The sequence below is a fragment of the Cnephaeus nilssonii genome (assembly GCF_951640355.1).
Source record: "Cnephaeus nilssonii genome assembly, chromosome: 5".
Classification (NCBI taxonomy): domain Eukaryota; kingdom Metazoa; phylum Chordata; class Mammalia; order Chiroptera; family Vespertilionidae; genus Cnephaeus; species Cnephaeus nilssonii.
The window spans coordinates 50,475,611-50,499,527 of NC_137076.1; the positions used below are offsets into that span (position 1 = coordinate 50,475,611).

The following is a 23,917-nucleotide window of genomic DNA, read 5'->3' on the forward strand; positions in this document are numbered from 1 at the left end:
TTCAATCCTGCCTATTGTCTTTGGAAAGATTAAAGGCTGCAGCTCCAGCCAGACAGGAATCAGTTGGGGCATCCCCCCCCCCCCACCCCCCCACCCCCCAAAAAAAAACACAGAAAACAACAACAAAAAACAGTAAAATAAGAACACTGGGCAAAACAAAAAATTACATTTCATAATATGAAAAATGACCAAAATGAATATAGTTTACTATAACTTATTTGTTAATTAAGGCAGCAGCAATATAAAGGAGGCAGAGATTCTGTAGGCAGTAGAGAGCCACTAGAGGTTTTCCAGAAAAGGGAAATTAGATGATCCAAGGTAGCTCAGAGGCAGGGTAGAGAATGGATAGGTGGGAGAAGGGAGAGAAACTAAAAGCAGAGACCAATTAAAAGGCCACTCAGTCCAGGTAAGAGATGAGAAAAGGAGCTAGACTAACCAATGGAAAATGAGATGGAGGGGCATGGGAAAAAGTTAAAAGATATTTCTGGAGACATACTGGCAAGATGTGGTGGCCTGGAGGTGTGGTGGTGGTAGGAGTGGTAAGAGGAGTAACGTGGGGCCACGGATGACTCTGAAGTTCCCTGCTGCACAACCAGTAAAACCCTTCACTGAGAGAAGGAAGGTAGGAGTAGGAATAGGTTTATGGGAGGAAGAAAATGAATTCAATTTTTGAATATGTTGAATACCAGCAGTCTATGGCTTTTCAAAGTGGGGATGTTGCTGGTAGAAGTAAGATTCTTGCAGTGTTATGAAGAAAAGCACTTCCAGGGACCCCTAAGAGAGGATGATTTATTCAGGAAGCAAAATTAAAGGAGGTCCCCAATGTCCCATCTCTCCATGGAAAATCAGGGCCAGAAAGAGAGTCAATGTCCAGAGAGCCTGTGCCATGGTAAAGCTTAGTTCCCTCCAGCATCCAGCTGGCTTAGCTTGTGCTCCCGGCTGCCATAGGTTGCTGTGCTGTAGTATCCAGGTTCCCACTGGAGCCTGAATCTGGAGTCTGCCCAGCCAGTGGCCACCGCAGCTGCTAAGGCCACATGGCTACTACGGTGAGAAGGCACTAACGCAGGTGGTGAGTGCAGGTTCCTAGCAGGAGAGAGAGAGAACTTTGTTCTCCCGGGTTTTAACAGGAGCTTTTCCAAAACAACCAATTACCTTCCCAAGATTTCAAGAGCTTGCATTGGGCTTGCACCCCCTAGCCAAGGACCATTTCCCAGGTTATACTGACAGGCCTCTATGGCCCAGCACCTCTCCCTGTGCCATTTTGACTTCTACTGTGCATGTCCTTAATGCCCCCCGCCACTACACACACACACACACACACACACACACACACACACACACACACACACATACCATATCCAGTACTGGAGGGGGAAGGGAGGAGTGTTAATCCCCTTGGAGGGGCAATGCTGCGATTTCTTGGGGTGTGAAGCTGTAGCTTCCTGGTGATGCAAAGAGGCCTCTGCTTCCCAGCTAAATATGGTCAACAATTTCTGACTTCCTTTTGCTCTCTTCCCTCCAATAACTAGCTAAGGATGGTAACAGGTACACAAATAGATAAAGTAAGATCTCTAGAGAGGAGTCTGGCCAAGAGATAGAGACTTGGGAGTCATAAATGTCTGGGTTGCTGGTTCAGACCTTGGGAGTAGGTGAAACTGCATAAGGATAGCACAGAGAATGGGATGAGAAGGCAACCAGAAGAAAGCTCCACATCAAGGCTGCACTAAGGAGTTGCAAAGTGCTTGAGGAGGAATGAGAGGAAGTGCTTGAGGAAGACAGTTGTACCAGGGGGGCATGTTCAGTAGTGTCAAATTCAGACACGCTAGCAAGAGGGTCGAGGGACCAATAGACTAGGCAATAGGAAAGGTGCCAGAGTAGTTTCACAGAGCCAGTTTGCTGAGGTTGACAGAGTAAGAGTCAGGCAAAGGGAAGGTCTAGACAAAGTGGAGACAAGTCAGAAAGTTTTGCAGTAAAGGAAAGGAGAGGGGATCAAATGAAAAATGTAGTTCATTTGCTTTTTGTTGGTTTTAAATGGGGATCACATGAGGATATATGTACATAGAGGGAAACTAGGGGAGAAGAAAAATATATAGCAAAGAAAAATAGGATAGCTGATGGAAGTTAGTCTCAGAAGAGATGGGAAGCAACCTCATCAAAACTACAGGTGGAGAGTTAGAACTGGGGAGGAGTAAGGACTTTTGTTCCTCTAAGACAGGAAAGGAGAAAGCAGATACAAAGTGCAACTGTAGAAACTTTTGGAAGTTGTAGTAAAAACGATTGTACTGTCTTTAGTTTGTGCTGTAGACTCTAAAGAAGACAACTCCCAAACTCAGCCAGTTGGCAAAGTTCGCATAGATGCCTCAAGAAATTCATGCATGTACTAGTATATTGGTCATTTGCTTATGTAAAAATCTAAACAAAAAAAATGAGTTTTTTATTCCATTCCTAATCATGCATGTTCCTAAACACTTGATCTTTTTCTTCTTCATTTGTTATGTGACAATAGGCTCTCACTTAGTGATGTCAATCTCTAGTAGTAAATTAGGGATGGGGTGGGGTGCGGTGCTCATAAGGGTATCTACACTCATCAGAGTGATTCATTAAAAACTGTAATCACATTTTTATTATATCAACTCACTGCAAAATCATCACCATACTATTTACCACGGAACAGAAAATAATGATAGTTAATTAAAAGTGGTTAAATGTCACCTGGACTAACATTTGAAAATTAGTTGCATAGCAAACTTTGAATTTAATTTGAGTTCAAAGTATTAGGACATTGTGTCATTAATTTTTCAAACTTTTTTCTACTGAGGATAAAATATTCAGATATTTTCTATTTCTCCTAATTCAGTGTGAGAATACTGAAAATGTGTTAACATTTTCTAACTAATTAATAGACTGCTTCTTTGAACCTGAACTTAATCTGTATGCTTATGTATAAAAATTGTTTAGAATAGGTAATAAGATTTTTAAAAACATTTAAAAAGACAGTAAGATGCTCTTCAAACACATAACAAGATTATCCCTAGCTTGGAATTGGGGATCAGAGATATTCTAAAAGTGAATATGTCATTAAACAAATCACAGTTTATCAAGTTTTTAAAGTAGATGCTTGACAGAAAAAAAGAACATCATCAAATGCCTAAAGGATATATCTATCACTTCTCTTGTCTGTCTCACATATGTCTTTGGTGTTTATAATTCTATATTGGTTAAAAATCACCTATTCTCTTCTTCCTTGTAGTGACCACATTTTTAATGCTGGCATTCAAATGATCTAGTTGGTGTTTGCTTCAATGCACATTTCCTATATTCTTTTACCTCCTATTCAATTTTGCATTTGTACTAACAATAGGTTTCCCAAAGCAGAAGCTCTCTCAGCCACCTACTAATGACTTTAAATCAGGAACATCTTTTATCTGGATGTCCAGTGCCATCTGTCCAAGTGCTTTGCCCTGTTGAACAAATCAAACAGGAAAGTACTGAGTGTGAAAAGAATTCTATTATGGTTATCAATGTTAATATCACACATTTAAAAAAGTGATTACTATATAAATAATTTTGGCAAGTAAGATTTTACTTGAAACTAGTGGCCTGGTGCATGAATTCATGCACATTAAAAGGAAATTAATTAGAAGAAATATTTTAATATCGCTATTTGCCCTTTCTCTATAATAGAAGTGTCAGAGATGAAAGAAAGTTAGTAAAATGTATATGAAAATAATATATAAATTGATTAAAAAGCAATAACAACAACAAAGACATGATATAAAAATAACAAAAACATGATATAAAAACAACATTGATAAAAACAACGGCTGATAAATTGATTAAACTTATTCTAACACTGAGGCCAGTGTCAGATGGGGACAAATCAATTCTTGGAATCAGAACAACCTCTCCTCCACAGATCCTGTTAATAGTTTAGCTTCAATTATGTTAGGTCACAATCTTTTGATAATAAATCTAGTACCATTACAAAGACCCCATTTACTATTAAGATTTCTCAGTAGCATGTTGATTGCATCTACTTTCAATTCTAATTTATGACACAGTATTCCCAAAGGAGTAATACTTTTAAGAAATTCAATGGGAAAATTTTCCTTTCCGCATCATCTGTTCAATTTGGTATTACTGTCGATTACACTGTTGTCTCTGAGTCTTAATGCAATATCCATTACTCAGCCTTTTTGGCCATGTGGGAAAAGAATAGGATATATCATTGCATCTAATATAGGAAACAGGATCTGATTTGTTTCATTTTAGTGGCTTTCAGATTATTGGGATCTGGTTTACAGTGAATGAGCAAGTCCCTTTCAAAAGGAGGTCCTCCATCTTCATTTCTGAATATGACAGCAACTTCGGTTACATGGGGATAATTATATCTACCCAATCACTATTATGATCATATTTAACCACCATTGTTACTTCTGTGCAACACTGCTGCTTTCTTTCAGCTTCAGAATGTCAACAAAAACAACCAAATTCATGATCGACAATGACAGATCGAAACACACGCCTGCAATTGGCACCAGCAAGAGCTTTATATGTATCGCGCATGTGAGAGTCAACTTACCCTTTTATAGATATAGAACAAACTTGCTTAATTAGACCTGTTTTCTGATGTAGTTAAACTTTTCCCAGCCCCGTGAAGCACCTAACTTCTCTTTCAGGTAATTGTCGGCAACACAGCAGTAAACATCAACACGAAGCACATTATTATTGTAGATCACGCAGGGAGAACAAAGGGTAAAATATTTAACTGCAGCAATGTTTAACTATATTCTGCACAGTGAGAAAACCTGAAGTCATTCTCAAGGTCCACCATTTCTTACTTCTTTTCAGTAGGGTCAAATTTCTAAGCTTCCTAAATCTCTGTTTTCTGGCTAATGAAAAGAAAATAGAATTCCACCGAGTCTCCTATCTACCTACTCCAGGACTTCTGTGAGGATCAAATGAGATCAGGCATGGAAAACACTTCACAGACATTTGATTACAGTGTAAAGTGTTCCCACCTGAAGCTAGTCATTGCTAGGGAGAGGAAGTCAGTCGGACACTTATCATAATAGCTTTTTATACAGATAGATAATGACAATAAATTTAAAAAAACACATACTGAAGGAACACAGTTACAAGTAAAATGTATAACTAGCTAATGAATTCTATGTGAAGAACAAAATGAGAAAAGGTTAATGTATACAAAGGATATACAGTTCCCAAATCAGAAACCCTCAATGTTTATATGGGAATGTACTAGTTGTAAGAATGTGATAGAGAAAAAAACTTAAGGTGATAAGAATCACAGAGCAAAATAAACAGAAAAACATCAAAGTAAATTGAACATAGCAGGGTCCTCAAACTTTTTAAACAGGGGGCCAGTTCACTGTCCCTCAGACCGTTGGAGGGCCGGACTATAGTTTAAAAAAAACTATGAACAAATTCCTATGCACACTGCACATATCTTATTTTGAAGTAAAAAAACAAAACGGTAAAAACACCCTCAGGTGGCCAGCCGGCCGTAGTTTGAGGACGCCTGATATAAAGGAACTGAAGTATCTCTTTCCTGCTAGTGATTTCATTTAATCACTGATGCCTATAGGCTATTGGCTTAGATAAGACACATAGCTGAAGATGTGAGATATTTTTATCAACTTTACAATTCTTTTCTTATCTAACGGCTACTGTATAGCTTAGGATGCCTTAATGAGTTTCAGATGATTCAAAAAATGGATTAAGTAACAGGCAATATTGAAGGCTAAGGGATACAGTGGACTGAGTTAAGTTACCAATTTTAGTTGCTTCCTAGGATGACCCAGATAAATTTCCACCCAATTCCATAGTAGTACCTGGCTTCAGCTGTTTCTGGGCCATGAGAGAAAGATAACTTTCTCTACTTCAAATAATGGCTCTCCTTAAACTATAGAATGCCAAATAATCTTTTCTTAAATGTCGAGATACTAAGTGTTCTCTCTTGCTATATGATCTTCAGATCCTCTAAAGTCATATTCATTAAAATGAATATAATGATGTTTTACTAAGAAGTTATCCAAAAATATTTTACTCTTCTTTTCTTTCTCCTTCCGAACTGAAAGCTCTGTAGTATTAGTGTATGTGCTATGGTTCATAGGATGCTGTTGATACAGGCTATGTCAACACAACATAGGAAACAGATACAAAGAAAATGTTCAATGTTTAGATGCTTACCTGTGGGTCACTTCGCAGGGAGGCAGTGCCTCCACCACCGAGGGAATTTTTTAAAACGAAGTTTAACGCATATATTCCTGGCAAATCATATCTATGGAATTAAGAAAAGAAAGATGAATTCTAACAGTAGATTTAGTCATAGTTTCTACCAGCCACCATCCTTACAGTTACTGGCTAGCCCTCCCACGTATCGGCAATGGCATTGATACCTTTCACATCAGTAATGGGCTTCCACCAAACCTAAACTGACTTTTTCCCACTGTCACTGACAACTGGTGTGAAAAAGCCTTATACCGTGGTACACCTTGCATTTTAACCCACAGAAACATCCTTCCAGTTTCCTCGCTTCAGGTTCAGCACTAGCGCTAGCACTGCTACCGGCCTTGGAATTCAAAACTGTTTGCCAGGACACAAAACTGGTGGTGGAAAGGAAGAAGTCCACACATAGCATGTATTGTGTTAATCATGAGGCTGGTATTAGAAAGTATTTTTTTTTAGTTTTTTTTTTTTTTTTTTTGCTTCAAGCAGTATTAGTCTTTGATCATGGACTTAACCATATACCACAAAGTATATGCTGATGTCAGTATATCTCAATAGACAGTTCATAAGAGTATTCACAGGGAAGATTTACTAATGATCACAAGACAAACTTATATTGTAACTTCTATCTGGTGCTCAATGTGCTTAGAGCGTAAGAAAATATGCATACAAACACACACACATGTTAACTGTATGTGCTAATGGAATTGTTATATATATATATATATATATATATATATATATATATATATATATACACAACTTATGTGCACATGCATGGAAATACTTCAGAGAAGATCAACACTGTCCAGGGCAGTGTGAAACAGGGTATTTGGACCAAGATATGTATCTGTGAAGGGAGTAGAGGCAGAAATAAGGAAATTAAATGAAAAGGGAAAGCTAGCTGAATTGCTTGGATGTAGGGTAGATGTACTGTCGTCTAATAACAAATTATTTTCCTTCAGTTATGTTCTTTTAAAACAAGTTTTTGTTAATTTCTTGAATTATAACATGGAAACAAATGAATGTAATTGAAACTGTGCAAGGATGTATAAAAACAATAAGATAGAGATGGAAATAGACTAAATATCCTGATTGGTTGTACAGCACAAATATGAGTTTATACATCCAACATTTGTTCTACAATAAGGACTTTAGGAGACAATTTTTCATTTTGTTTTGACATCTTCATGCAGCATATATTGTGTCAATTGTAGGACTAGTATCAGGAAAGATTATTTTTTCCTCTTAAACATTTTATCTTCAAGGAACTGAAACAACTAGCCTTTGTTTTTTTTCCCCACTGTACAATTTCAGCGACCAATTTTATATACTATTAAGTACATTCATTATTACTCAAATTAAAGCCATGTTTAAGAGCAATTTCTACGTGTGTTATTTCAAGCAAAGATTAATTTTAAATAAGAAAACCTGCCCTAGGTTACTATTTCCTTTGTAAGTTGATGACTGTTAATAATATAAATTTGACCCATTTTTTTTCCTTGTACATATAACCAAGTGTAATGTGGGCTTAATGAGGAAATAGAAAACTATATGAGAACTGTTGTTAATCATACTTTTGTAATTACTGCAACTATATTCAAAACACAAAAGTCTGCTCATAAATTTCAAGTGATAACAGTATTCTCCCCAGACTTCTGCATTCATTGCTTGAGTTACTAGTCAAGGATTTCTGCCCTGCTGTGCAGCATATATACCAGTCTTCCATGAAAATCTAGGGCAGTGGGTGACAAGAGAATATTATAAGGTCCCTCAGGAGCTCAAAGAAAAATGAAATGTTGGCCAAGATTGATTCATATTATTTAAAGTTGAATCACTTTAAGCATATCAGTGCTAGATCAGGGTAAAGCCCCAAACCACATGCCCCATACATCCCATTATACCTTGGAAGTGTCAGTGTCCAACTCTGCAAGAAGAAATAATGCAAGGGAGTGCCCCCTGACTGCAGAGACTGTGACTTTAGGTAAATTATCTCATTACTGTGTGCTGTACTTCCCTCCCAGGATCATAGTTGTGAGAAAAAATAAGTGAAAAATTAAGTGCTGAAAAACCCTGAGTGGGTTAGATAGACTTTCAATAAATAATACCTATTGAATGAATTGATAAAGCTCAATGTGTGCTAATAAGGTCCTTCTACTTGCAGGCCATTGTGCTTGGACCTAGATGCTACTACCTACATGGATATTTAATATGGTTGATGGGAAATGGGGAAATTACCTGATAAGCTTAAAAAAAAACTGGATTCAGTGACCATTTTATTTGCCAAGCAGATTATGTCCTGTGTGCTCACTTTTAGAATCAATAGTAAATTGGGAAAACATGTTCTATTAAGTGCTGGTAATATAAAGAGGTTTGGGACATCATCTCTACCTAGAGGGCCCTAAGTGGTACTATAGGAGAGAGGACGAACACAACAAAGGATTGAAAAAGGTGGCACGCACTAATTGGTCACTATGTGGCATAGATAGAAAATATATTTGTATGGGTACTGGCATATTGACCAATAATTTTCTATTGAATTGCTGTTTCAGTTTTGTATTGCTACTCAAGGCTTGATGTTTAATTGGTCTACTCCAGTTCGAAATGTTCTATTTTTCTGGTTTTTGTTTTATTGTCATATTATTGTTTTTGTTTTATATTCCTAAAGAGTTTCAAAGCAACTTGAGTATTGGGTCCATATGTTAAATTTTTTTTTGTATTCCTAGTTCACTTTGCACAGGACATTACATGCTGGTGCTAGATATATCTCTATCTCTATATCTAAATCTGTATTTGTGGTAGGCAGTTAGGCATTCAAGATTAGAGTAAGGACCTTAGGCCGGGTATAGAAGGTCACCAGGGTGGAAAGCCCTCTGGTGCCTAGTAACAGGCAAAACTTTGAAAACAAGGACCTCGCCCCCTGGGTAACCTTTCCTCCCCTAGCATATCACTGGTGACTCAATTTAGATCCCCTGACTTTTCATATTGCTGGTCATGAGGTTTGGATCTTTCTTTGCTCCCCGGGCATGTTGCTAGTCATGTGTGTGTGTGTGTGTGTGTGTGTGTGTGTGTGTGTGTGTGTAGGCGGGGGGGGGGGGGGGGAGGCTGGAGAACAACTCTTAAGTATTAAGCCCCCAGGACAATGAAGTTCTGACCAGAATTAGGTCTCAGTTTTGACCTAGAGGCCTCAGTTGTGTTTCAGCTATAGGCTCAGAAAAGCAGCAAAACCAGACAAGCAATGGCTGATACCAGGACCAGCTCATTGACTAATGATCCCCTGTTCTAGCACTGACCAATCAGTGGAGACCATGATCCTGAAAGGAGACACCAAGAAAGCTGCTTAAAGTTCTATTGAGATCCTCCCCTAGGACCTTCCCTAAAATCTCCACCCTTAAAAGCCCATAGGAAGGAGGACCTGGAGCTCTCCCTCCACAGAGCTCACATGTGGCTTTCCCCTCCCCCTCATCTTTCCCCCAGGGTGTTAGCATTACCTTCCTTTCTCCTAAGCTTCAAGAGCCCCTCTTTTGCCTCTGTAACTTGTTTCTTGAGTCCATTTCTTCTACTGCTCACTTTTTCTACCTCCGTGATTTTCTAAATAAACTTTCTCTTATAGTTTGAGTCTTGGCTCTGAATTCTTTCCTAGACAGAACTCAAGTACCAAGGTTGCAGAACCAAGGTTTGGTCTGACTCCACCAGTCTAATACCTCACTGCCAACCCATCTACAGCTAATACAGGAACCAAAAGTTAATCTGCACACCAAGCTTTGAATAAGACAAGTCTCTTTTCAATTTAAACACTATATAGATTAAGTTCATTTTGCATTTCTACAACTGGAAGATGATGTAAACAATTGGTAGAAGAAATGGAACAGAGCAACAGAAGTGATGAAAGAATTACAAAATAGATTTTACAAAAAGCTAAAGAAATTTGTGTTATTTAACCACAAGAAAATAATCTAATGAGTAAACATCACTCTACAGGGAATGATGCTGGCAGATCATTTCTACAGAAAGGATACAGGTAATTGGCCTTGAAGTGCATCTAATATGAGAGGGACATGAGAACTACATGAGACAATACAAGAAGAGAGATCATATCTAAAGTCAGAGTAGCATTCAATGAAAAGGGATTGGAAATGTAAGGATATTGCTATAAGGCTGGCATGAGTCAGTATGTGAAAAGTGGACCAGTGCTTGGTAAATGGTGAACACCGTACAAGGGCTGGGTATGACCATGACGGCAATTGTTACCACTGTAATTAGCTAGTTATTAATAATAGGAAGAAAGCAAAGGAAAGGCTAGCCATTATAAGCATGGCCATCTGGGCAGCTTCACCAGGAAGTTGCAACTTTATACTCCCTAGGGAATCACTGGTCTATTCCCCTGCAAATCTATGGGGAAAGGGGTCCAACAAAGGAGGAGATGGGTGTATGCACAGTGAAGTTGGGGTGATGTAAGGAAGGTACTTGCTTGTCAGTCTAATAGGCAACAAAGTTCACTGGCAAGGAGGATGGACCTCAGTGCAAGCCTGTGAAAATTTGGGAATACATAATCCCCAAAGGAATTCTCTCTCTTTTTCCTCTGGCATCCTTGCTCTCACCCCTGCTCCTCCATACTCATGTGGCCCTAGAAGCTGCATGGCCCACAGCCATGTGGACCCCACACACAATGGACTGCAGCTGGGAACACAGGCTAAACTAGCCTGATGCTGGACTGGAGTGTGCAAATATGGAATGGAGGCTCTGGGCAATGGCCTTAATCCTAGCTCTGCTGAAGACACAGCTGGACTTTTTTCTTGGCAGGATGGAGGGAAACGGAACTTTGGAAACTCAGGCATTTAATTCCATGCAAATGAAAATCATTCATTCTCTTGTGTGAATCTCAGAAAATTCTTTTCTCATAACATCTCAAGAAGCCCATTCCCACCAGCAACAGGTGGGGATACTGAGTACCTGACCAATACCTTAATGAAGAAAAGCAAAGTGAAAGAGCAAGAAGTAAGAAACTTTATTAGCTAACCATGTTCCAAGGGTAATGCAGGAGCAGCCCTTTCTAAAGTAAGGCAATAAACAAGGTGACTTCTATGATCTTTGGTTTGTTATATGGAATGTATTACATACACACACACACACACACACACACACACACACACGGCTGGTTTGTTATATGGAATGTATTACATACACACACACACATATTTGTGTGTGTGTGTGTGTGTGTGTATAATAAAGAGGTAATATGCAAATTGAGAGGGTGCATCACTCCAACACACAAGATGGCCACCCCCATGTGGTCAAAGATGGCTGCCCCCATGCAGACACAAGATAACTGGCAGGGGAGGGCAGTTGGGAGGGACCAGGCCTGCAGGGGAGGGCAGTTGTGGGCGATCAGGCCAGCAGGGGAGGGTAATTAAGGGGGACCAGGCCTGCAGGGGAGGGCAGTTAGAGGTAACCAGGCTGGCAAAGGAGGGCAGTTAGGGGTGACCGGGCCAGAAGGGGAGGGCAGTTGGGGGTGACCAGGCTGGCAAGGTAGGGCAGTTAGGGGCAATTGGTCCGGCAAGGGAGTAGTTAGGCATTTATCAGGCTGGCAGGGGAGTGGCTAGGGGGTGATCAGGCTGGCAGGCAGAAGTGGTTAGGGGCAATCAAGCAGGCAGGCAGGCGAGCAGTTGGGAGCCAGCAGTCCTGGATTTTGAGAGGGATCCCAGATTGAAGAGGGTGCAGGATGGGCTTGGAGACACCCCCCCACACACCATGCACGAGTTTCGTGCACTGGGCCTCTAGTATACACACACACACACACACACACACACACACACACACACACACACATATATATATATATATATATAATTAACTAGAAAATACCTATGGTATTTATTCCTTTTTTATTTTTCAAAATGAATAGGTACTTTTATTGGCATATCTAGGCCATTTATTTCAAAAAGTCATCTTTAAGTTACATTAAGAATAATTTTTAAAATAAGCATTTGTAGAGTAGCATTGATACTAACAAATTCTTGTCTTAAAATGTAACATACTTTAAATTTGACAAAAGCTCAAAAAATAGAAAAATCCTCTGTTATGGCTGACTTAGCATACCTGAAAAAATGGGGTGCCTTTTTAGTTACTTCCTTTAATGTACTGAGCTTGGTTTCAGTATTCATTAGAGATCAGACTTGCAGCAGAATTTCCTGTTAGTTTTGGCTAAATTATTATTGGTGAATTATATAAAAAAATAGAACAAATCAACTGATTATATTCTGGAAAGCATTAAATAAAAACACAAGAAAGAAAATGTATCTGTATAGAATCTACCAATGATCAGACTAAATTTCAGAATACATTAGTGAAATTCAACTGTCTCATTGGCCAGTGTTGGTAATGATTGGCACCATGTGGGTATGTTCAAAGAAACCAGAAACATATTTACACCTTCTTTCTTAGTGAAGTTACCAGATGGCCCCAAGGAAAGAATACCATTTTTCTCCAATTTTACTTATCCAGAAAATAAAAATCTTAAATGTATATGTATTATAGCTTTCATAATTTAACATGTTTGAGCACACCTAGAAATGATGCTATACAAAGAAAATTCCAGCCCTTTAGGTATCAATCTAAGCATTAAGTATTCAAAGATACTCAAAGAGATGCTTTGTGGGGTATTCCTTAGTATTGGTAAGAAAGATTAAGGCCCAATTACTCTACTATGGTGAATTTATTAGAAAGAATGCCAAATCATGCTCTTTGTTTTCAAGAAAATTTCAACAGTGTGTGTGTGTGTGTGTGTGTGTGTGTGTGTGTGTGTGTGTGTGTGTGTGGTGAGGGAGGTGAATGGAAAGTGGGATTGCTGATCAGAAGGCATGGTAGCCACATGCTTCTCTGGTTAACAAAATTAAAAAAACTGCACTTCTAGGTCTACAGGTTTCCTAGGGTTTGATTCTCAAGTATGGATTTCAAGATTATCCAAAAACTGACAATGGCCCTACTATTTTGAAATTATTCTAAAGTAATGTTTAAATTCAACACCCCATGCTGTTGATGGTAGTTAGTCTACATGATTAGGGCAAGTTGCTAATGACTACAAAGTTGGATGACAGGAGGTAATTGGTTTTTCAGTCCCTAGTGCAAATGACTCTAATCCCATGACATCCTATAAATAACAAAGGGGGCAGAATAAGAAGGTGGGGATGAACTAGTAGGATTCTATCAACATCCTTAGAGATCATTAGATATACCACATCTGCTTCAATATTTAAAGAGTGGGTGGGTTTAGGTGACCCAGGCTTTAGGACACTATGTGTTTTAGTAGAATGTACAACCATCAACAAATGTGGCATAAATCTATAACTGGGCTCTACTAAACACAAGGTTAAACTTTGTGTAATGCTGAATATTTATGGAACTATTACATTTATAGAGAATGTACTTTATTACTTTATTCAAATACCGAATGTTCACTGAAACAAACAGAAGAGTGATAGCATACAGCGAGGCATCAAAGAGGTTTATAGGTATGAGTATGGGAAACACAGAGGTTATTTTTGTATTTTTACTTATCAATTATTGTATTATTTTCTACACGAACACCTGTAAACCTACTTTTGCCCCACCTTGTATTATCAGCCCTGTGAGTTGGGTAGTAGAAGTAAAAGAATGAGAAGAGGGTTTTAAAGTCAAAATCATGGACAGGTAAAATATTTCTGAATAACAATGAGAGTATGCTGTGTCCTTGTGTGTGAGTAGCAGAAGTAAAGTTACGAGGATTTTTAGAAGTGAAGGAAAGAAACCCTGAGTTCAGCATATTTGATAGGTCATTAGCATAATGAATCATCTCACCACAGTGGCAGGTAAAGTAGTGGAAAGGGCACCCATGAATCAAATGTGGAAATTATCAAGGAATGTGAGAGTATCTGGGAGGCTAGCAGTGAGAATGGGAGGAGGATGGTCCAAAGTATTGATTCAAACATCAGAAGAGAAAAGATACTGAAGATAATGGAACCTCTATCAAATCTTTGAAGACCAGGTCTTACTAAAATTTAGATTCTTAAGGATCACCCAAGACTTATTTAATCTGAATCTCTAAAAATTGGGCCCTTGAAACATTTATCAGACTCCTCTGGTATTAGTTTTGGGGAGCTACTGGTCTACAAAATCTAGTGTTGAGAAAGGATTATATAAGCCCACTTATCAGTCAGTATTAAGTTGCAAGTAATAGAAACCTACTTATCTTAAGCAGAAAGCTCTATAGTGGAGAGAATTAGGTGTAATATAAAAATGGTTGTAAGAACCAAAAGGTTGGAAATCTAGATGAGCCTTTAAGACTGACTTCCAGAACAGACCATACTAGCAATTTTCAACCGGCGTACCGCAACAATTTAAAACAGATGATTACAAGTGTTGCCAATCATGGGAGTGCTATGGGCATTTTGTGCAGTAATTCCTGCTTTTGCAGGACTGTCATATGCAAAGCAGAAGGTAATTAAAGAGTAAAAAATAGTCAATACCTGACTATTTTGTCAGGGGCATTGACCTCTACTCCCTTAGATTGTCAAATAAAAAAAATGACAACAGCCAACATAATAATAGCCATCCAGTGTGAATGAATCAAAATTATACCTATTTTTTGTTGGATTGGGAATACATATATATATATATATATATATATATATATATATATATATATATTTTGTGTACCACAGAATTTTAGTAATTAGTTTATGTGTGCCATGGGATGAAAAGGGCTGAAAATCCCTGCACCATACAATTGACCCACCAGTAGGTGGCACTGCTACTACTATAGTCAAGAAGGTGAGGAGTTCAGGGGCTCCCACCAGAATAGGTGGTTCCAGGATCTTACTCCTTTAGCTGTGATTCAGAGATGAACAAACTACCACCTGAGCTGTTGGCTCTAAGAATACATCACTTTAGTTAAAATTCAGCAATTAAGAAACTAACACTGTATCTGTCAGCTCTAGAGCCCCAATGCACCTGCTCAATCTGTAATGAAAAAGCAGGTCCCTTGCTCCTTGTTTCTCACATCTACATAGCTGCTGCATATTGAGATTTCTTCTAGGACTGATGAAACACACACACCCCACAACTCCAGTGCCTCATCTGGCATGCACACTTTACCACACTTCTACCTTCCAAACCTCCTTGGAGGCATCTGACTGACAAAATCTTAGTCATATCTAGAAACCTAGCTGCAGGAAAGCCCAAGAGTTTACTTTTTTGGCTTTTCCACCTCCCCAGTATGAGAAGACAAACTAGGAATGGAATGGACACTAGGGGCCCATGCACCATCACCACCACAATCACACTGAGTGCTGTGCTAGCATTGAGTGCTGCAGGTGCCCTCCCCTCACCCCCATCAGCTTTTTCTCCTTCTCCACATGACTATTTTCCTCATTCATAATCTTTAAATCATAACCTTTCCACATCTCTTACTCATTTTAAAATCTAGTGTCATTTGGCCTTCATCCCCACCATTCCACTGAAACTCCCTTATAAGATTACAAATAGATTCCTTGTGGCTAAACCTAAAGGATGATTCTGTCTTTATATTATTACTTCCTTTATCTACAGGATTTTAGCAAAGTTGACCTTTCTTGAACTTTCTTTCCTTGGCCTTCAGGTAACCAACTCTGACTGCACCTTCTTAGTCTCCTTGTTATCTTCTCTTCCTCTGCTTTTTCTTAAATATTGATGTTTCTTAAGGTTCTATCCTGGGTCCTGAGTGATCTTATCCAATAACTTTAATTACTGTGTCTGTACTGATGACTCCCAAATGTATCTTTCTGGTAGATAGCTCTCTCCAGAGCTCCCTATATATCCAAATGCCTCCTAAATGTCTCCTTTTGGGTGCCAAGGGTACAACTCATCTTTGCCTCAAAATGGCCTTCCTTCTACCTTGCTTATTTCAGTGAATGAGAACACCATGTAAATAGCTGCTCAACCCAAAAGTCGATGAGTAATTTGGACTTCTCCCTCTTCCTCATTCCTCAAATCTAAGTCCACTTTATCCAGATCATAAAAATCCATCATATCTGTTTACTTCTTTTCATCTTTACCGCTATCTCAGCCTAGGCCACCGTATTCTATGACCAAGATTACTTGAATAGTCTTACCTTGTCCCTTTCCCAAACATTCTATTGTAACCACATTAAACATTATGGCTGTTTACTTTTCTATCTCTCCACTAGAGTTTCTCCTTTGTTATATCTCAAGAACTTGCCACAGAGTAACAAATAATCATTTGTTCAATCTAAGAAGGAAGAGGAGAAAAGAGAACAGAATGGCTTTCACTGGAGAGGTTACAAGTGAGTTGATATCTTCAGAGCTTTTGTTATATTGAAGATGTTGGTAAGAGAGAGTTTAAATATGAAAAAAAAGTTTGTTTATCACAGAAATAGAATTCATTCTATAGGGCATAGTAACAAGGCTTTAGAAAATGTACATAAAGCAGAGCTTCCTAACTTGTATGCCACATGGTGTGCAGGTGTGCCGCAAATAGTTTACAGGACGCTTCTATTCAAACCTGGGTCCCTCTGACTCTAAAATTATGTTCTTCCTAGTAAATTTGATCACTGTAAAATGAGATGATTGTACCAACTAATACCATCAATGTTATTAAGCTTTTATTTTGATTTTATGGGGAAACCTAAAGATATACGTTATAATTTTATGACTATTTTTATATAATATTCTTAAGAATCATCTTAATAATGTACTTCTTGTTTGATATGTATATACAGGGTAGGGCAAAAGTAGGTTTACAGTTTTTCATATGGGCAGTAATACAATAATTATTAAATAATAATATAAGAATAAACTGTTTCTCATGTTCACAACTGTAAACCTACTTTTATCCTACCCTGTATATAAGGCTTGTTTTTTTTTTTTCTGACAAAATACCTCAGTTATGATGCAAATTAACTTCCTTGGGGACAGAGTTTTTTTTTTTTTTAAGTAAGAAAACTAAAAGAAGTTTAGAAACATTAAAAATGTCAATTATCCTAAAATACTTTTTTCAAGTTTCATATATTTATTCATCAGTATCAATACACTAACTCAAGGCCTGGTTGGCATGGCTCAGTGGTTGAGCATCGACCTATGAACCAGGAGGTCACAGTTTAATTCCAGGTCGGACCATATGCCTAGGTTGTGGGCTCTATCGCCAGTGGGGGGGGGGGCGTGCATCATCATTGATATTTCTATCTCTCTCCCCCTCTCCCTTCCTCTCTGAAATCAATAAAAATATATTTTAAAAAATACACTAACTCAATACACTCACATGATTTCATGCATCCGGAGGGGAAATACTTCCTGGTTAAGTGGAAAGCTGTGTGGATGGCTTCTGGGAGACCTTCATTCTAAGCAGCTTTAGAGTGAATCCTTTCACTTAGAAGTGGACCTTCCTTCTTCAGTTTGCTGTAATCTACAGTCACTGTGTAGAACTTGTGTTGATCGTTGGGACCCAGTTTGTTCCAGAGTCCCAAGTTATTCTTTCTGTCCCACAGACCTCAGGATTGAACAATGCCAGGCACAAGACAGTACCTCGGGCTCCAACAGATACAAAGAGGGGGACCAAACCTGCATGCTTCTTGGCCTGACTGAGGACCATGGTTGTGGCACAGGGCCCGGAAGCAGAGAACAACAGACCTGCACGGCCAGGGGGCAGGTAGCCGGTGCACCGAGGATGAGCAGACATCCAACGTCACCTTTTCCAAAAGTATTTTTATTTCATTGCATAATTATTCACAAATGACATTCACAATGTGTGCAAAAAATAGCTAAGTGAATCTTTCCACCTACATAAAAATATAACTGAAAAAGTAAACCTTTAGGAACCAATACATCTTAACATAATCCTTATCATTCTCACACTTAAATAAAATTCTCTAATCCTTCCTGCAAAAGCTTTACTTTCTATTCTCAAAAATTTATTCTATTACCAACTAAAGAAAATGGGCCCCAAATAATACAATTTAATAATTCAAAGTATTTTAAATGCCTCCCCCCAAAAAAACTCTTTCAAAAAATTAGTTACACTTAATGATTTCCTTCACTAGAGATATTTTTTATTGAAAAAGGTATTTTCACTACTAAATACCAGCTTACAAATCGATACAAAAATCTATGAAAAAGTAATCCAAGGGTCACAAATATTTATTGAGCATCTATTATGGCTTACCATCTATACTTGATGCCCAGAAGGAAAGAATGTAAGGATGGGATATAGCAGTGGTCGGCAAACCGCGGCTCACGAGCTACATGCGGCTCTTTGGTGGCTTTTCCACAAAATACCACGTGCGGGCGCGCACATACACTGCGATTGAAACTTCATGGCCCATGCACAGAAGTCAGTTTTCGGCCTGGGCGAGTCTATTTTGAACAAGTGGCATTAGAACACTCAAGGGGCCAAAGAGCCGCGTGTGGCTTGCGAGCCGCGGTTTGCCGACCACTGGGATACAGAAAGAACAAAACATACTTCCTATGCTTCAAGGAGCCAACAGTGCCAGAAAGTTGATACAATAACCTTAATACAAGATGGAGAGACATACATTCCAAAGCAAAGCAGAAAGTAATTAAAGAGTAAAAAGTAGAGATTAAGGAGGGTTCACAGGGGATCATTTTGCTAGGATTTGTTAGGATATGTATGAGTATTGGGTTGTGAAAAGACAGATGGGAAGAAGGGCAGGTTGCATCAGTATATTTTTAAAGATTTTTAAATTGATTTTTGGAGAGAGAGGGAGAAGGAGAGAGAGAGTAACATTTATGTGAGAGTGAAACATTGATCACCTCCTCCTGCATGCGCCCTACCAGGGATTGAGCCTGTGACCTGGGCATGTGCCCTGACTGGGAACTGAAAGGGCAACCTTTTGGTGCACAGGACAATGCCCAACCAACTGAGCCACAATGGCCAGGGCTGGACTAGCAAGGCTTTAAAGATGTAAGAGGCAGGGCTGGGGATGGGATGAGAAGGGATGGGGCAGGACAGGATGGGATGAAACCAAAACCTTGGGTGGAGTTGTTCTACTTGAAAGGAGATGAAAGATGTCTCTCACTGAGAGGGGAGGAAGGAGAACAGGGTAGGTACAGATGCAGAATTGTAAGGGGAAGAGGGAGCAAATTTGAGTAAGTTTTCCTTGAATGATATGAAGAGTCTGAGAAAAAAAAATATGGAATTATGGCAGGAATTGAATAGTTTGAGAAGAGCAGAAAAAGTGTTAGGGCAGTTACCAGTGGGAATTCAACTGGGAGTCAACGAGATGACTACAAATATCGCCAATCAGGGGCGTGCTATGGGCACTTTGTGCAGTAATTCTTGGTTTTGCAGGGCTGTCATGTATTGTAGGAAGTTTGCAGCACTGGCTCCTGTCCACTCAGTGCCCACACTGCTCCCTGTCAGTGTGATAACTGGGAAACCCCACTCATTTCCTAAGGCCCGGGGGTTAAGAACCACTTAGCTGACATTAGACGGGTTAACATTATCGCATAATCACATCACACTAATATATCACCTTCCCCAGGAACACTCAGGGACCTAATAGCAGAGTTCAATAGTTTTAAAAAATTTAATAAGGAGACAATAAAAGAAATATTCTTAGGTTTTCCCCCATTGATAGAGAAATGTATATCATCCTCAACCTATTTCAATAGATGTTTCCAGTAAGAGCGAATGCTAAACATACATAGCATATTAGAGCCAAATACAGTTGCACAGGAGATTAATTATTGCCAAATAAGGCATTTTTATAGGCTATGTATGTCTAAACCCAGATCCAAAGCCTGGTTTTATCAGCTTGGCCCTTTGCCCAGGGAAGGATCATAGTAAAAATTCCAGAAGGAGGCTAAAGTAAATCAGAGGACTTAGCCGCAAAGAGACCCCCTGCTGAGAATCCCAGGCAGACTGTTATCCCTCACAAACATGGTTTGGGTACTTTGAAAATACAGCTGATGATTTGCCCAACAGACACAGTCTTAGAAATACTAACATAATGACAGAGCCATCTATGAAGACTTGTTTATTTGCCCAAACAGAGAAAAGGTCTAAGTTAGCCCTGGACAGGTGATTGCCTCACTTAGAGCATCATCCCATAAACCAAAAGGTTGTAGGTTCAATTCCTGGTCTGGGCACATACCTACGCTGTGGGTTCGACCCCCAGTCGGGACGCATATGAGAGGCAACCAATCAATGTTTCTTTCTCTCTCTTTTTTCCTCTTTCTCTAAAATCAATAAAAGCATATCCTTGAGTGAGGATTGAAAAAAAGAAAAAGTCTAAGTTAAATATAGTCTCTTATTAAAATAAACTTATAGGAACTGATAGTTATCTCAGAGCCAAACCTCAGCTTCTGTTGATCTAGCTGTCTCGTGTTCCTTAAGAAATCCTCAATATGCTTTGCTAACTCATCTGATCATGACCTCAGTATGACTACGCCAATGGGCTTCAACCTGCCAATAGCTACACCCTATTTTGACCCAAGTCTACTGGATCATAGCCCTCAATTACACCTTGGTCCAGTGATTCTTCAGTTGCAACCTCAGCCTATTTCAAATACTCCTCCCACTCAAAACACTGATAGTGATCTGTTTGGTATTGGTCCCTGCCTGTCTTCCCCAAACCCTTGCATAAACCTAACTGCAATGCCCTGCTTCCTAATCTCCTTTATCAAAGTGTAGCAGCACTCTCCATTCCCACAGCTATTGACCTGACATTTCCAAACATCTAAAGTAAGTCAAGACATGTCAAAAGATCCACCTGCAGTGTGAAAAGTGCCAGTGGCTTTACTTTAGGGTGAAGGAGTGTCAAAAATAATGTCGAACCTCACTGTTGCTTTTAGTCAGGCATAAAACACTAATGAACAGAACAGAGAAAACTTGCAATATGTTTTAAGCAGGTTCTTAAGACCATATTCCAAAATCAAAGGCTACAGAAAAGATTATTTATATAGAAGCAGTAGCATCTATGCATGAAGTGGAGGTCTGGAGTTAGGTATCAAAACACTAAGAGATTACATAAAATAAAATTTCTTAAGAAAAACACCAAAATCTAAGTTGTAACATATATTGTACCACCTTTCACTCTGAATGTTCTGATTGTTCATTTTGGATAGTAAATAAATTCATCTAATTATGTCAGTCTTCTGGTCTTAGATGAAACTGTTAAGATATCTTAATTTCTAAAAGTCAGCCATCAGAAAATAAATAGAAATTAAAGACAGTGAAATAGAAATCTGATTAAAAGAAAAATTGTATAATTTTTTTTTTATGGAAAACAATCACCTTTAAAAATATTTAACATTAGAGGCTCAGTGCGCGACTGAAATCACGCAAGGAGGCGCCCTGCTTCCTGCAGTGAGAGGAGGCACCCCACGGGCCGCCACGGGAGTCAGGCCGCGGGAGTCAGGCCTGACGGGCGCCGTGGGCAGCCAGGACCTGCACCTGACTTCCGTCCATCCCAGGCCAACCACGCCCCCCCAACCCCGCCGCCTCCCTGCCTGTGTCCGCTCTGGGGCTGCTGGAGTCGCTGCGCCAGCTCAGGCAGCCCCCCTCCCCCCCGACCCCCTGTCTCCATCTCCGCTCCAGGCCTCACCTGCGCGCACAACCTCTTCCTGTCCAGTTGTAACCCGTTATGGCGTCCCATCCTAATTTGCATATTACCTCTTTTTTTATATATATATATATATATATATATATATATATACACACACATACATATATAGATAATCATATCAAATAATACATAAATAATTTAGTTTTAAAATGTATATATTATTCCGTATTTTTATTATATTGCACATACTTTTTAAAAAATCTTTAATTTTAAGAAAATTAGACTATTTACATTTTACTTATTTAATAAATTTCTCTGGCATATAGGAACTATATGCAACTATATTAAGATTCTCACACTGAGGTAACACCTAAAGGGCCAATATACTATTTCTCTCACATTTTTCCCTAGTCCATGTCACACACAGTTCTCTCCCATCTCCTAGGTTTGATGTTTGGACCATCCAATTTTAGCATATGGTAAAGTCTTATGTTGACTTCTAGCTGCTTCAAATTTTGTCACTTTAGTGTTCAAAGAGTGTCAATTCAGCATGACCACCAATTCATTTTGAAAGATAGCATTCATGTCTTCTGTTATTTTGTATCTCCCATAATATGGGCAAAAGAGAAAAGTTCTAGAATCAAAATAAAAGCCATTGATCTCCTAATTCAAAATCAATATGCTCAACTACTATAAGCCCCAAATATAAATATGGTAATTCAATCACTTAAGTTGAAACATACCTTATCACTGAATTTTCTCCAGGTTCTTCTTTATGTAGAATATGTTGGAAATAATCTTCTATGGCTTGAGCAGTTAGAAATTTTTTTAAGTATGGGTAGTAGAGAGGATGCCGTGCTATGATGCCTATTGTATACAAAACATCACATTACTAAGCACATATGCTGAAGACTGATCAAAATGACTCGCTAATTGGAAGTATCTTAATCTGATTATGGGACGGTGAAGGGGAAAAGGGATTCGAAGAGAGAGAGTGGACAAACTATTGCCATCAAAGTGAATCTCTTAGTGGTAAATGTCATTCTCCTTGCTTTAGCAATATATAGGGTTTCTCTAATTTAGGGTTGCCAGATTTAGATATGTCTAATTTAGGACATATTCAAACATTGCATGGGACATACTTACACTAAAATATATTCATTATTTAATTGAAATTCAAATTTAACAAGGCATTCCTTATTTTGTCTGGCAACGCTAATGATTTCAAAGGGCATTATGAAATTCTAAGAAAATTTACTTTCATTCTTTCAATTTTTAAAACTAAGCATAAGCCAAATAGTTGCAATTTGAGAAGAGAGGATGGAAGATGATGCAAAATCAAACAAAAAATGTGAGAATATTAACTTCAAAAGATTGTAAGTTTCAGAAGTCAATGACCTTGACAATCATGCTCACTGCTCTATTCAACCGGTGTGCCATGGCACATTGATGTGGTGCAAATTTTTAAAACATGCAATACCTGACTATTTAGTCAGGGGCACTGACCTCTTTTCCCTTAAATTGTCAAACAAGAAAAATTACAATAGCCAACACAACAAAAGCCCTCTGATAGGAATGTCCTGTCTTGAACCATAAATACATAGGTCGTATAATGGAGTTGCAACTTACTGGTTTATCGCAAAGTAAGGGTGCATCTCCTTGGCTAATACTTGATACCAGAAATCCTTATATGCAAGTAAAGGCACCTGACTTTTAAAAAGTCATTTTGGAGCAAAACAGGTAGGTAATTATTATTTCTATTTTTTGTTGTTGTTGTTGTAAATCAATCAAAATTATACCTATTTTTTTGTCAGATTGGAAAAAAACACACACATATTTTCTGGTGTGCCGCATAATTTTAGTAATTAGTTTATGTGTGCCCTGAGATAAAAAAAGGTTGAAAATCATTGTTCTAGGGAATGTTCAGAAAATAAAAGTTTGGCTAATCCATTTCTTTTAGTTATCTCAGCTCAAACAGCTCAAATAAATACAGCAGGTAATGGTGAAGATGAAGTATACCAACTGCCTGTGGCCATAATCCTGACAGCCTTCCGGCCATTCCGGCCATAGACAAAGTGTCAACAGAGTCATTGTTTATAAGATTTCAGATA

At 38.7% G+C, this 23,917-nt stretch overlaps 1 protein-coding gene across 5 annotated transcripts in view; it reads right to left on the reverse strand.

Moving 5' to 3' along the window:
- Positions 1-155: 155 nt before the first annotated feature.
- LOC307099815 (uncharacterized protein) overlaps positions 156-23,917 on the reverse strand; it is a 96,691-nt gene continuing 72,929 nt past the window's right edge. For all 5 annotated transcript variants that reach the window (XM_079771796.1, XM_079771800.1, XM_079771798.1 and 2 more), the window contains 4 exons: positions 22,550-22,673; positions 6,211-6,301; positions 3,396-3,461; positions 156-1,083 (listed from right to left, as the gene is read on the reverse strand). In XM_079771796.1, coding sequence (XP_079627922.1) covers positions 1,042-1,083; positions 3,396-3,461; positions 6,211-6,301; positions 22,550-22,673 — 323 coding nt within the window. In that variant the 3' untranslated portion in view covers positions 156-1,041. The remainder of the gene's footprint in view (positions 1,084-3,395; positions 3,462-6,210; positions 6,302-22,549; positions 22,674-23,917) is intronic.